General features: G+C 32.4%; 1 protein-coding gene across 2 annotated transcripts; it reads right to left on the bottom strand.

Annotated features, from left to right (window-relative positions):
• Nucleotides 1-3,578: 3,578 nt before the first annotated feature.
• On the bottom strand, nt 3,579-12,498 carry LOC140051560 (signal recognition particle subunit SRP68-like). 2 transcript variants are annotated; one of them, XM_072096816.1, is made up of 12 exons: nt 12,360-12,498; nt 9,042-9,108; nt 8,832-8,945; nt 8,411-8,606; nt 8,145-8,227; nt 7,628-7,811; nt 7,237-7,476; nt 6,428-6,646; nt 6,041-6,135; nt 5,677-5,809; nt 5,479-5,557; nt 3,579-5,308 (listed from the first exon to the last, which is right to left on the bottom strand). In XM_072096816.1, exons 1-12 carry the CDS (start codon nt 12,421-12,423, stop codon nt 5,022-5,024), a joined length of 1,761 nt encoding a protein of 586 aa, XP_071952917.1. In that variant the 5' UTR covers nt 12,424-12,498; the 3' UTR covers nt 3,579-5,021. The 2 variants fall into 2 exon arrangements, with proteins under 2 accessions (XP_071952917.1, XP_071952925.1); XM_072096824.1 differs by having other exon boundaries at nt 12,384-12,495.
• Nucleotides 12,499-14,299: the final 1,801 nt, after the last annotated feature.

Raw genomic sequence — 14,299 nt, 5'->3', positions numbered from 1 at the left:
CATACATTAACGTTATTTGTTGTATATTGTTAAGTTTATCCTATTCTTTATCACTGTTCTCAAGTATACCAAAATGACTATAGTTGAGAACAGTGTTAAACTGGATCGTACATTAATGTTTTTTGTTGTATATTGTTAAGTTTATCCTATTCTTTATCACTGTGCTCAAGTATACTAACATGTCTATAGTTGAGAACAGTGTTAAACTGGATCGTACATTAATGCTATTTGTTGTATATTGTTAAGTTTATCCTATTCTTTATCACTGTGCTCAAGTATACCAAAATGACTATAGTCGAGAACAGTGTTAAACGGGATCGTACATGAATGTTATTTGTTGTATATTGTTAAGTTTATCCTATTCTTTATCACTGTGCTCAAGTATACCAAAATGACTATAGTCGAGAACAGTGTTAAACTGGATCGTACATTAATGTTATTTGTTGTATATTATTAAGTTTATCCTATTCTTTATCACTGTGCTCAAGTATACCAAAATGACTATAGTTGAGAACAGTGTTAAACGGGATCGTACATTAATGCTATTTGTTTTATATTGTTAAGTTTATCCTATTCTTTATCACTGTGCTCAAGTATACCAAAATGACTTTAGTCGAGAACAGTGTTAAACTGGATCGTACATTAATGTTATTTGTTGTATAATATTAAGTTTATCCTATTCTTTATCACTGTGCTCAAGTATACCAAAATGACTATAGTCGAGAACAGTGTTAAACGGGATCATATATTAATGTTATTTGTTGTATATTGTTAAGTTTATCCTATTCTTTATCACTGTGCTCAAGTATACCAAAATGACTATAGTCGAGAGCAGTGTTAAACGGGATCATACATTAATGTTATTTGTTGTATATTGTTAAGTTTATCCTATTCTTTATCACTGTGCTCAAGTATACCAAAATGACTATAGTTGAGAACAGTGTTAAACGGGATCGTACATTAATTCTATTTGTTGTATATTGTTAAGTTTATCCTATTCTTTATCACTGTGCTCAAGTATACCAAAATGACTATAGTTGAGAACAGTGTTAAACGGGATCGTACATTAATGTTATTTGTTGTATATTATTAAGTTTATCCTATTCTTTATCACTGTGCTCAAGTATACCAAAATGACTATAGTCGAGAACAGTGTTAAACGGGAGCATACATTAATGTTATTTGTTGTATATTGTTAAGTTTATCCTATTCTTTATCACTGTGCTCAAGTATACCAAAATGACTATAGTCGAGAACAGTGTTAAACGGGATCATACATTAATGTTATTTGTTGTATATTGTTAAGTTTATCCTATTCTTTATCACTGTTCTCAAGTATACCAAAATGACTATAGTTGAGAACAGTGTTAAACTGGATCGTACATTAATGTTTTTTGTTGTATATTGTTAAGTTTATCCTATTCTTTATCACTGTGCTCAAGTATACTAACATGTCTATAGTTGAGAACAGTGTTAAACTGGATCGTACATTAATGTTTTTTGTTGTATATTGTTAAGTTTATCCTATTCTTTATCACTGTGCTCAAGTATACTAACATGTCTATAGTTGAGAACAGTGTTAAACTGGATCGTACATTAATGCTATTTGTTGTATATTGTTAAGTTTATCCTATTCTTTATCACTGTGCTCAAGTATACTAAAATGACTATAGTTGAGAACAGTGGTAAACTGGATCGTACATGAATGTTATTTGTTGTATATTGTTAAGTTTATCCTATTCTTTATCACTGTGCTCAAGTATACCAAAATGACTATAGTCGAGAACAGTGTTAAACTGGATCGTACATTAATGTTATTTGTTGTATATTATTAAGTTTATCCTATTCTTTATCACTGTGCTCAAGTATACCAAAATGACTATAGTTGAGAACAGTGTTAAACGGGATCATACATTAATGCTATTTGTTTTATATTGTTAAGTTTATCCTATTTTTTATCACTGTGCTCAAGTATACCAAAATGACTTTAGTCGAGAACAGTGTTAAACTGGATCGTACATTAATGTTATTTGTTGTATATTATTAAGTTTATCCTATTCTTTATCACTGTGCTCAAGTATACCAAAATGACTATAGTCGAGAACAGTGTTAAACGGGATCATATATTAATGTTATTTGTTGTATATTGTTAAGTTTATCCTATTCTTTATCACTGTTCTCAAGTATACCAAAATGACTATAGTCGAGAGCAGTGTTAAACGGGATCATACATTAATGTTTTTTGTTGTATATTGTTAAGTTCATCCTATTCTTTATCACTGTGCTCAAGTATACCAAAATGACTATAGTTGAGAACAGTGTTAAACGGGATCGTACATTAATGTTATTTGTTGTATATTATTAAGTTTATCCTATTCTTTATCACTGTGCTCAAGTATACCAAAATGACTATAGTCGAGAACAGTGTTAAACGGGAGCATACATTAATGTTATTTGTTGTATATTGTTAAGTTTATCCTATTCTTTATCACTGTGCTCAAGTATACCAAAATGACTATAGTCGAGAACAGTGTTAAACGGGATCATACATTAATGTTATTTGTTGTATATTGTTAAGTTTATCCTATTCTTTATCACTGTTCTCAAGTATACCAAAATGACTATAGTTGAGAACAGTGTTAAACTGGATCGTACATTAATGTTTTTTGTTGTATATTGTTAAGTTTATCCTATTCTTTATCACTGTGCTCAAGTATACTAACATGTCTATAGTTGAGAACAGTGTTAAACTGGATCGTACGTACATTAATGCTATTTGTTGTATATTGTTAAGTTTATCCTATTCTTTATCACTGTGCTCAAGTATACTAAAATGACTATAGTTGAGAACAGTGGTAAACTGGATCGTACATGAATGTTATTTGTTGTATATTGTTAAGTTTATCATATTCTTTATCACTGTGCTCAAGTATACCAAAATGACTATAGTCGAGAACAGTGGTAAACTGGATCGTACATTAATGTTATTTGTTGTATATTGTTAAGTTTATCCTATTCTTATCACTGTGCTCAAGTATACCAAAATGACTATAGTTGAGAACAGTGCTAAACTGGATCGTACATTAATTTTATCCTTTGCTTTACTGTGCTTTGATAAGCAAGTTTGGTTGCCCCGCCCCCATATGCTGCCTACTAAATTAGGATTCCCTAGCTTTTCTATAAAAATTGAAGTACCCACAATGCACGTTATACGGAAGTCATAGTCTTGTAAAATACAGACACAATAGTTTTTATCGTATTGTTTTCATTTAAATATCACTAAGATTGTCTTAAACTACAAGCAACTAAAATGAGTGAAGGTATGCAAGTGTTTCTAAATGTTTACTACTGGTAGTATTAATACAATTTGGATTATATCATTTTCCAGAAAGGTAGAAAAAAACATAAAATAGTTGAGAATTCTCAACTAGCCAGGATGGTATAGGAAATATAGCTCCCGGATGGCGTGTTGGCAAAGTGCGAATCAGCGAGGCATAATGCATGCCATGCGACCCATGACATTACATCAAACAGTAGCAAATTATAAATACAAACAGCGGCCACACAAAAAAAGCATATTAATTACTGATTTTAATATGTGTACACATCATAAAACAATTACAATAATGAATCACCTATGTTAAAATTTAAAGGCCAGGTGCGGGCAAAAAATTTGTATTGATCATACATTCCAATAATTATCGATCTATAGTTTCCCCTATGTTTCATAATTTTTGTGATTTTATTTATGTTACACGAACTTGTTGAAAATAAGCACTTATCAGTGGGGGGATAGTTCAAATTACACAGTAAAATCTCTATTCTTTTGTACACAAATTTTGTAAATAGAGAGGCATTTTGAAAAGCTATGAAAAATAAACGGCATGGTAAAAAATGTTATCAGATGACTAAATATAGGTAATCTAACTTGAATTTTACATTTCTGGTATTTTTAATCAACTTCAGATTTTTATTTTCATGCTATAGCAAAAATTATCCACCGTATATCCACCATCTTTTTTCACCTTCTAGGGAGTCACCAGACATGCTATTACATTAGGTTAAACCACCTAACTACTGAAAAAAAGTCTTCCTGGTTTTTATGGCAGAATTTTGTATTTGACCATATTAAGGGAAATTCATGTTTTTTTGTCTTGATTTCTGTTACTAATATTTGATTTATGTACAATTAACCAGATATTGTATTTAAAATTCATGCCTGCACCTGAGCTTTAAACTATCGAGATGTGCATTTGTCTCTACAACTCCACCCCTAGCCTGGCAGCGGCGGATTAGTCCAACTTCATAGTTGGACCAAAGGCAGCATACTATACAATCTTTGATTGGACTAATACAACAGGCTAGGCATCAACATCTTTACAATTAATGTTCTATATTTTGTCCTAATTTCCTTTTATAAAACACTGTTTTTTTTAAATTGAGGGCGCTAAACATACAAGAGAGAAAGGTCATCTTTGTCTTGCCTTCTTTTAATTTTTCTTCATCATTTGTTTGTATAATTTCTTTGATGTATATAACAATACATTATCAATGCACAAACAGGAAATCCAACAGTAAAATGTAATAATTTGATATACTGCTAACTCTACCAAACCTTTCGAGTTTGCCGCGACTCAATGATTACATGACTTCCCTACAAAAACTGTGAATTGATTTGCAGAGTAATTAATAAGCCTCAGAAAACTAGAAGTTTGTCAAGAAGGAGGTGTGGTCTATTTCCTAGGGGGCATGGCCTATTTCTTACATCAAACAAGTTTTCATTAATTTGGTCAACTTAACATTTTAAAAATTCATGATGAAAAGTAATCTTTTGTTGACATGAAAAAAAAATTTCACAAAATTTAAACTCGTCGACGTTACACATCAACAGGGCAGAGAAATGCATGCAAAAAAAATAATAAACTGATGATTGGAGGATACTTGAATGTTAAAACGTGTTAAAATGGTTCTACATTCCCTATTAAATCCTCCAATGCTAGCTCATTCGTCCAGTTTTAAATCTATTTCTTTCCACCTCCCCACCATCCTCTTAAAAATCCTCCAATGCTAGCGCCTGCCTTCTTTTGTTCTTGCATTTCTTCCAGAGATGGGAAATCAACATGGTTAAGAGCAATGTCAAAGAAGACAGGCTTTTGCGGAGTGGGTTTAAAATCCGGTGGAAATGTGACCAGGTTTGGCTTTTTTGAGGATACACTTTCAACTTCTTGGTACTTTTCTAATCGCTCTATCAATGGGCGATTGTCTGAGATTTCTAGGTTTGTTATACCAGCTATTGGTGCCTCAGTATCTAGAAATAGACACAAAAATGAATGATTGATTGAACAAAAAATGAACCAATAAAATATGATATTGGAATGACTATTGAACCTCTTTAATACCTTTTGTTGTGTGGCTACTGACTAACTATTTGTGTAATTAGAAGGCAAAACAAATGAACATATGATTTTATGAAATTACCTAAAATTGAAGAAGCATGTGCAGAATACTTGAGTCCATTAACAGTATTCAGTAGTTCTTGCAGTTCCTTTAAATCAGTCTAAAAGAGATATATTAAATTGAAATAAATGTATTGAAACAAATCTATGCTCAAAATCAACTATGAAAACTGAGAATGATAAATAAGTCCAGATTATAAACCATACAACGTTGTCTCACCTTTGTTGGCTTGGTTCTAATTTTCTTAAACAACTCTAGAGCACCACTTATATAAGTCAGCACTTGTTCATAAAGAGCAGATGTCTCGCGCCATTTCTTTATAGAAGCGTATGATCGTGCAAGATAGAAACATCTGGAAATAAATTACACGTTACCATTTTTCATATTAGGATGCCTAAAATCTCAAGCAGGTGTTTCTAGGTGCATGCTTTTATCAAAAACCAGCTTAAAGGCCTCCTTGACCACTAAGTAAGCTAAGTATGAGACTAATTGCAATGGATACTAGTATTAATTTGAAATGGCAGTGAAATTTCTCATTTCTTCAAGGGTGGTGATGACAATTGTTTTATCCTAACTCACTTACCTAAATGCTTTAGACTTTAAAGTCTTAGCCTCTACTTCTCGTTGAATATCTTCATCGTTTTCTAGACCTGGTAACAATGGTAACTCACCAAGACTCTAACAAATGAATGTACAAAGAAAATATTTATATATCTTAATTTATAAACTGTAAATGAACACAGTTCATAATAGAATACATAACAACACACCTACACGTATACTTTGGTTGGTTTAACGTGAAAACTAACCTATCTATAAAATAAGAGCGGCAACTGTTTGACTGCCCTTGATTCAAGAAGCAGATTAATTGAATAAAAAATTACTGTTTCATAATGTTTTGCATTGATTGAATGAGGAATATGTTATACTTTTGAAAGCCTGACACTAACCGATAGTTCATAAACATTACCTGCAAGATGATGTCATAGATCCTTATCAAGTCTTGAGGCTTAGTGACTTTACGATTCTCTGTAAATGTTTGACTGCCAACCAAGTTTTCTTTAAGAGACTCTGCTAATAGCATGTTGCGCTCAATGGTTTTTGTGAGTCGTATATATGTGACATATGTGTAGAGGTATTGTACTCCTGATACCTGGCTCTCTGCTCTTTGAGTTCGCTGCTTAGCATTCTAATAGAAAACAAATGGTTACAAGGTAAATACATACTGAAGTTCATCCTTACATACTATATTGATAATATTGATTTACTCTATCTACCTTTAGTTCATTCCTAAGTATTTGAAGACTATCTTTACATCCTATATTGATAATATTGACTTATTCCATCTACCTTTAGTTCATTCCTAAGTATTTGAAGACCATCTTTACATCCTATATTGATAATATTGACTTATTCCATCTACTTTTAGTTCATCCCTAAGTATTTGAAGACCATCTTTACATCCTATATTGATAATATTGACTTATTCCATCTGCTTTTAGTTCATCCCTAAGTATTTGAAGACCAACTTTACATCCTATATTGATAATATTGACTTATTCCATCTACTTTGAGTTCATCCCCAAGTATTTGAAGACCAACTTTACATCCTATATTGATAATATTGACTTACTCTATCTACTTTTAGTTCATCCCTAAGTATTTGAAGACCATCTTTACATCCTATATTGATAATATTGACTTATTCCATCTACTTTTAGTTCATCCCTAAGTATTTGAAGACCAACTTTACATCCTATATTGATAATATTGACTTACTCCATCTGCTTTTAGTTCATCCCTAAGTATTTGAAGAGCATCTTTACATCCCATGAGTAGACTCTCATACACAGAGATCTTGCTCTCTACATCAGGGGCGGCAGTAACTTCTTTGTCAGTTTCTTGTACGCTTAAGAAAAATCCTCGAATCTGCTCAGATTTTACAGGAACAGTCCTGCCTCGCCAAGTAACCTCACTTAAAGTTGCAGCCTGCTTTTCTCTTGTTTGAGCAAGTAGGATCTACAAAAGAAATCATTTCAATGAAGCATAAAATTGGTCTTAATATTTGACACTGGTACAAGATTTTTCACATTGTGAGTGAACTATCTTGCTGCCTTCAAAGTAATGTCATTTGATTTTGATTATTTCTATCTACCTGACCTGTACTTACATCAAGATTAGAAGACATTTCACCTCCAGATTTGACCCTCATTTGCATAAGGTCATTAATAGCAGTCTCATCTCCAATGTTGTATGCACAGTATCGGATGTTTGGTGCTATTTCTTCCACTCGTTGCAAATAAATTGCCCGTTGTTCTTCATTTAATGCTTCTGCTAGTTTCTCATATATAGTCCTAAAAATTTGCAGAAATAAATTATGAATATTCAGTGTTCTCCTCAGGATTGAGCTCAAGCATCACGATACGGTAAAGTGATGCTAAAAAGGCCTGGGGAGAACACTGAATATTAAGTAAAAACTTTTATTTTTAGAATTTATCTATAACATACTGCAGTATGCACAAAAGTAACAATCTTGATAGAATTGTTATTTTAGGGCTTGATGACTCAATTGGCTAATCATAACTGGTGACCTTCCTTTCACAACTATTGAAAACAATACTAACAATAAATTTGAGATAAACTGGAAGATGTGTAACTGTAAGTGATCAGGATATAAATAAACTTACTTAGCTGTAGTAAAAGCCTCTATTGATTCCTGCCATTTTTCTCTTTCAAAAAGTAATGTCCCTCGCATCCAGGCATGGTATGCCTACAAACAAGCATTTAAAATAATAAAACATACAGTAAAAAACAAGAACCTACGTGTTATTCAGAATAAATTTACAAATGGTACTGCATAGTGGGACGCATTTGCTATGGTTGTTAATATACAGGTTTGGATATGTAGACTTTAGAATAACACTATAAACAATAGTTTAATTTGTTTACTTACTTGAGCTTCTAGCTTTGATCTGGCATCACATTTTGCACTACGTGACAGTAGTTCTAGCTCCTCAGCATACTTAACAGCTTTACATAGCCTAGCAGTCAGATGAAATCGTTTCCTTGGTTCAGTGTTGGCTTCCTGTTTCAGTTGCATTGCATGTCCCCATGCTCGTTCCGAATGAATAAGTGGTAAATAGAGAAACCTAAGGCACACATACAAAAATATATATGTTTTAACTGTTGTTTTATACAATCAATATTATGTGTTTAGAGAAAAGTTATTAGGTCTTCTGTAGCATTTGGTTACTGTTTTAGGACAAAAATCGTAGCTTCTACAGTAGCAGCTGCATAAACATTGAAAATTATTATGTTGATTTATTTTAAATCTCATTACTGGGAGTCAAATATTGAAAAAAAAAAGAAATTACCGAACATCTGTAACTATTTCTTCAGTAATTTCACGTTTGATGAACTTATTTCTCTTTCCTTGAAGAAATTTAAGAGATTTTCGCATTCTACGCAATCGTCTTGAACAGTACCCTCTATAAAAAAAAGTATGAAAAGTTGGTTAGTACAGTAAATACACACTTACATCTACAGTAAAATGTGAACATACAAAAAGTGTACACACTACATACCTGTATCGTTGGTAATCACCATGACGCAACCCGTGCTGTTGTTGGGTTTCCTTAAGAATCTGTAAAACTACAATGCAACAAACAAACTAAACAATTTAAACTTCACCTGTTCAATGATATGATCAGCAGCTTAAATAAATTCATGTACACATTTATTCACAAATTGTACATTACAATATTTAATAGTATACCAAAAGAAGCGAGTGCTTGTCAGTTTGGTAACCATTTAAAATGTACGATGATAATGCCAGACAACATTATAAAAAAATTATGTTGTACAAAAAAAACAATGTGGGTTGCCCACGAACGGTCAGCACGTCCTGTGGGGAAAAGGGGGAATTGCCCTCTACTTTAATATTGATGCACATAAATCCAGTTTTGATTAGTTGATTAAAAAGTGGTATAATATTATAATATGTACTGTATATAGGCCTAGTGGAGAATATGAAATATTATACGCCGTGGTTAGGATTCCGGCACCGGAACTCAACTGCTCACCGATAGGGAATTCAACACGCTATTGCGCATGCTCAGAGCGAGGTAATCGGCGGCTCTCTATACTCTGCACAGAAGACTACTGTAACAGCGATGGATCATTTAATAGTTGGTTGCGCCACGCGGCGAACTAGCCTAGATGCCTACTAACTAATACTAGTACTAGTAGTAGGCCTACCAGCTAGATGTGACCAGTGGGCCTATTTATTTCGTAATTAAAAAGTGGTTGCTTAATTCATTCATATATAAACTACATATAATTATGAATATTAATTAAAAAGTGGTTGCTTAATTCATTCATATATAAACTACATATAATTATGAATATTAATTATAATTACATACTGAATAGCTTTATTTGTCCATCATCATAAAATAACAACAGAAATTCTTCTTGAAGATTGACAATTATTAGTAAAATAATAAATAGATATATACAATATAATATATTATGTACACACACATAATTGCAAAAAAAAAAAAATATAAGTTATGAAACACGGTGTAAAAATGACAAGGTATTAAAATTGAATAGGATTCAGGAGATTAAAATAGTTTAAAACAGCTTTAAAAGGATTCAAACCATTAGAATGTTCCTAAAACCTTACAATTTATAAATTGCTAAAATTTCAAATAGGCTAAAAATGCTAAAAACGTTTAAAAATATTAAAAATATATAAAAACATTTTATAAAGTTTCATTGTTTACACATACTGTAGTCTTGTATTACATAAAATTTTATCGATGGTGACGTGAATTAATTATATGAATAGCATTTGCAACAAAGGCATATCTCGATCTGACAGGACTAGTTTTATGATTTTTCAAGTACAAAATAAAAGATTTCATATAATACATTATACTGTACATAACATGCAATCGTATACAAGTTGATTTAATTGTTGACAGCAGCCGCCGCGCGGCGATGTGATAAAACAGAACTGTTCGGGAAGTCTTAGTCGCAGCGCTACAGTACGCTATTCACTTTCGTACATTTCTTGAAATACGCAAGCGTTATGACACTAGGGCAGGCCTGTGTTTTTCTCCCGTTTCGAACTTCATACTTCCTCTGTCTAATAAAATTACAGCATTACGATTCCTAGATAGATACTGATTCTTATTATCAATATCAAAATAATTATTTAAACGCGTGGCGTAGTCGTATTTTAATTATTAATTCATTTATGGCCAAGGCCAAGTTTCATCCATCGCTCTCTCCCCCGTGCAACGACTAACTAGGCTACAGTAAATCCCTAGTTAACACTCCGACTCTCGGTGGCGTGTGTGGTGCGCGGTCTGTGGCAGCACTGCACTAGAAGTGCAAGCTGTAATTACTTCGCTCTGAGCATGCGCAATAGCGTGTCGGATTCCCTAACGGTGGGCAGTTGAGTTCCGGTGCCGGAATCCTAACCACGCCGCACGGCGAATATTATAATTATGTTATGCATGATTTATTGGGTCAGTCTAATTACCGAAAACAACCGAAAATAACCACAAACAACCGAAAACAACCGTAAACAAACCGAAAACAAACCGAAAACAAAATTTTAAAAATCTAAATACCAAAAACAAATTTTGTATAATATTTTTTTTAATGTCGCCCTCTATTGATGGGTGTTTCTAAAGCTAAGACCATACACAGAGGCGCAAAAATCATGGAAGACCCTACGAAATGGTAGTGTGCACAAAATTAAAATACAACTCAAAATCGTACAAATTCAATGAAATACACCGTAGACTACATTTACTTACAAAATCTATAAACACATTTCGTTTTTAGTCTTTTAAAAAACAAAGCATGATTTTTACCTAACTTTGCGTTTTCGTCCCCGGTTTTGTCACTTAAGTGAATACTGAAGCGATTAAGGATAAAAACGTTATTTACTCGACTACAGTAATTTTACTGAATAGATTTTATTGTGAATCCTTTATAGTGAGCTTCTTTTAAGTATACTTTATAGTCCCTAGTATCTTTGTATAATTATATTTGAAAATCTATAATTAAATTGATCATGATTAACCATAGTCAATTTACTTTCTATACTATGGATTAACATATTCATAATTATTGTAAAGGAGTAATGCGCTGGTTTCTGGATCAAAAATCGAAAGACTAAAATTAAAATATTTTTATAAATTCTGCAAGTAAATGCGATGTTATCAATTGATTGATTGTACGGTTTTTAGTTGTATTTTGTGCACACTACCATCGTAGGGTCTTCCTTGGCTTTTGCGCGCGCGGTTTTTTGTCTCTGTTATGGTCTTAGATTTAGAAACACCCATCAATAGAGGGCGACATTTAAAAAATATTATACAAATTTGTTTTCAGTATTTAGATTATTTTATGTTGTTTTCGGTTTGTTTTCGGTTGTTTATGGTTGTTTTCGGTTGTTTATGGTTGTTTTCGGTTATTTTTGGTAATTAGACTGACCGTGATTTATTTGCATCAATCCGAATTAATTTTATGCGCAAAAGTATTTTTGGTTAAAATTGGACAAAGGAAAATAAATCTTTGCACAATTTCAAATTGCGATTAACATTTACATTATCACAGTCCAAAATGTGCTACCAAAAAAATCGCGACAAAAATAATCGCTTAGTTCTACTACTCTAGGCCAAGGTCTAGACATGTGGCCTAGCCTACTAGACGAGGAGCTAAGGCCTAGACTCCTCCTCGATGATTTAATGAACATATGGTTGAGCACACAAGTTTCCCTAGTAGGCCTAGGCCTAGCCCTATATTAATTCTCTCAATATAATATATACAAAACAATTTAAGGCTTATATCATCAAATAAAACTATATATATAATGGATGAGTTACTTTCAATAGTATAAGTAGATTTACTGGGAACCGTCGAATCCTCCAAAGTTAGGTCTTCTTCCATTTTACCAGCAGAGTATCTTAGAGGCCTAGGCGTCGCGTCGCGTCCCGTGCGTGTCGTGTGACGACGTGTGCTAGTTTGTGCTGCATGCTGTGTGTGTGTGGTGGTGGGATGGGAGGTATATTCAGAGCGTCATTTCGACGATCGAGCATTCTCTACTTCTACGGAGCGCCATTTATGCCTTTATTTACTTCCGAAACAGAAATAGTACTACGGTAGCTGCTCCAGTGGACCAAATTTAGCACTAGTGGAGCACAGTGATATAAAATAGAAATAAGTCACTGCATTTTAATATATTTTCGTATGTTAATACACTGTGCTCAAGTGGAACCAATTTGGAGCCAGTGGAGCACAGTGATATAAAATAGAAAATAAGTCACTGAATTTTAATATCTTTTCGTATGTTAATACACTGTGCTCAAGAAGTGGGCCCAATTTGGAGCCAGTGAAGCACAGTGATATAAAATAGAATTAAGTCACTGAATTTTAATATCTTTTCGTATGGTAATACACTGTGCTCAAGTGGACCCGATTTGGAGCCAGGGGAGCACAGTGATATAAAATAGAAATAAGTCACTAAATTTTAATATCTTTTCGTATGTTAATACTATACACTGTGGACCCAATTTGGCACCAATGGGAGCACAGGGAAATAGTCACATACAAAAACATCGAGAAAAAATACTTCTGGAATTTAAAAATATTTCAAACTTGGTATATATGTTCAATATCGATTACTCCATCCGCAAACCAAAAGAAAAAATAGTTTCAAGCCACATCAGTGATTTTAATAACTTGACTGACAAAAGTATACCAATGTCACTGAGAAAGAAATTATTTAACCAATGTGTGCTATCAAAAACTACAAAAACACTATCAAAACACAGTGATAAATTACTATGTAAATGTCATTTATCATATTAAATGTTTCCTATTCTTTATCATTGTGTTTTACTCTAACCAAATTGGTTATAGTAAAACACAGTGATAAATTGCTATGTAAATGTAATTTATCATATTATTAAATGTTTCCTATTATCATTGTGCTTTACTCTAACCAAATTGGTTATAGTAAAACACAGTGATAAATTTCTATGTGAATGTCATTTATCATATTATTAAATGTTTCCTATTCTTTATCATTGTGCTTTACTCTAACCAAATTGGTTATAGTAAAACACAGTGATAAATTGCTATGTAAATGTCATTTATCATATTATTAAATGTTTCTTATTCTTTATCATTGTGTTTTACTCTAACCAAATTGGTTATAGTAAAACACAGTGCTAAATTGCTATGTAAATGTAATTTATCATATTATTAAATGTTTCCTATTCTTTATCATTGTGTTTTACTCTAACCAAATTGGTTATAATTTATTTAATTTCATTTCAAAAGACATTTACCTAAATTGCTATTTAAATGTCATTTATCAAATTATTAAATGTTTCCTATTATTTATCTGGTTATATAGTAAAACACTGTGCTAAATTTCTGTTGTATTATCACTGTGCTCAAGTATACCAAAATGACTATAGTTGAGAACAGTGGTAAACTGGATTGTACATTAATTTTATCCTTTGCTTTACTGTGCTTTGATTTGATGAGCAAGTTTGGTTGCCCCGCCCCCATATGCTGCCTACTAAATTAGGATTCCCTAGCTTTTCTATAAAAATTGAAGTACCCACAATGCACGTTATACGGAAGTCATAGTCTTGTAAAATACAGACACAATAGTTTTTATCGTATTGTTTTCATTTAAATATCACTAAGATTGTCTTAAACTACAAACAACTAAAATTAGTGAAGATATGCAAGTGTTTCTAAATGTTTACTACTGGTAGTATTAATACAATTTGGATTATATCATTTTCCAGAA

This window comes from Antedon mediterranea, chromosome 1, assembly GCF_964355755.1.
Source record: "Antedon mediterranea chromosome 1, ecAntMedi1.1, whole genome shotgun sequence".
NCBI classification, from domain to species: Eukaryota; Metazoa; Echinodermata; class Crinoidea; order Comatulida; family Antedonidae; genus Antedon; species Antedon mediterranea.
Note: the sequence above shows the minus strand (reverse complement) of the source record. Positions and strands in the feature narration are given on the sequence as shown.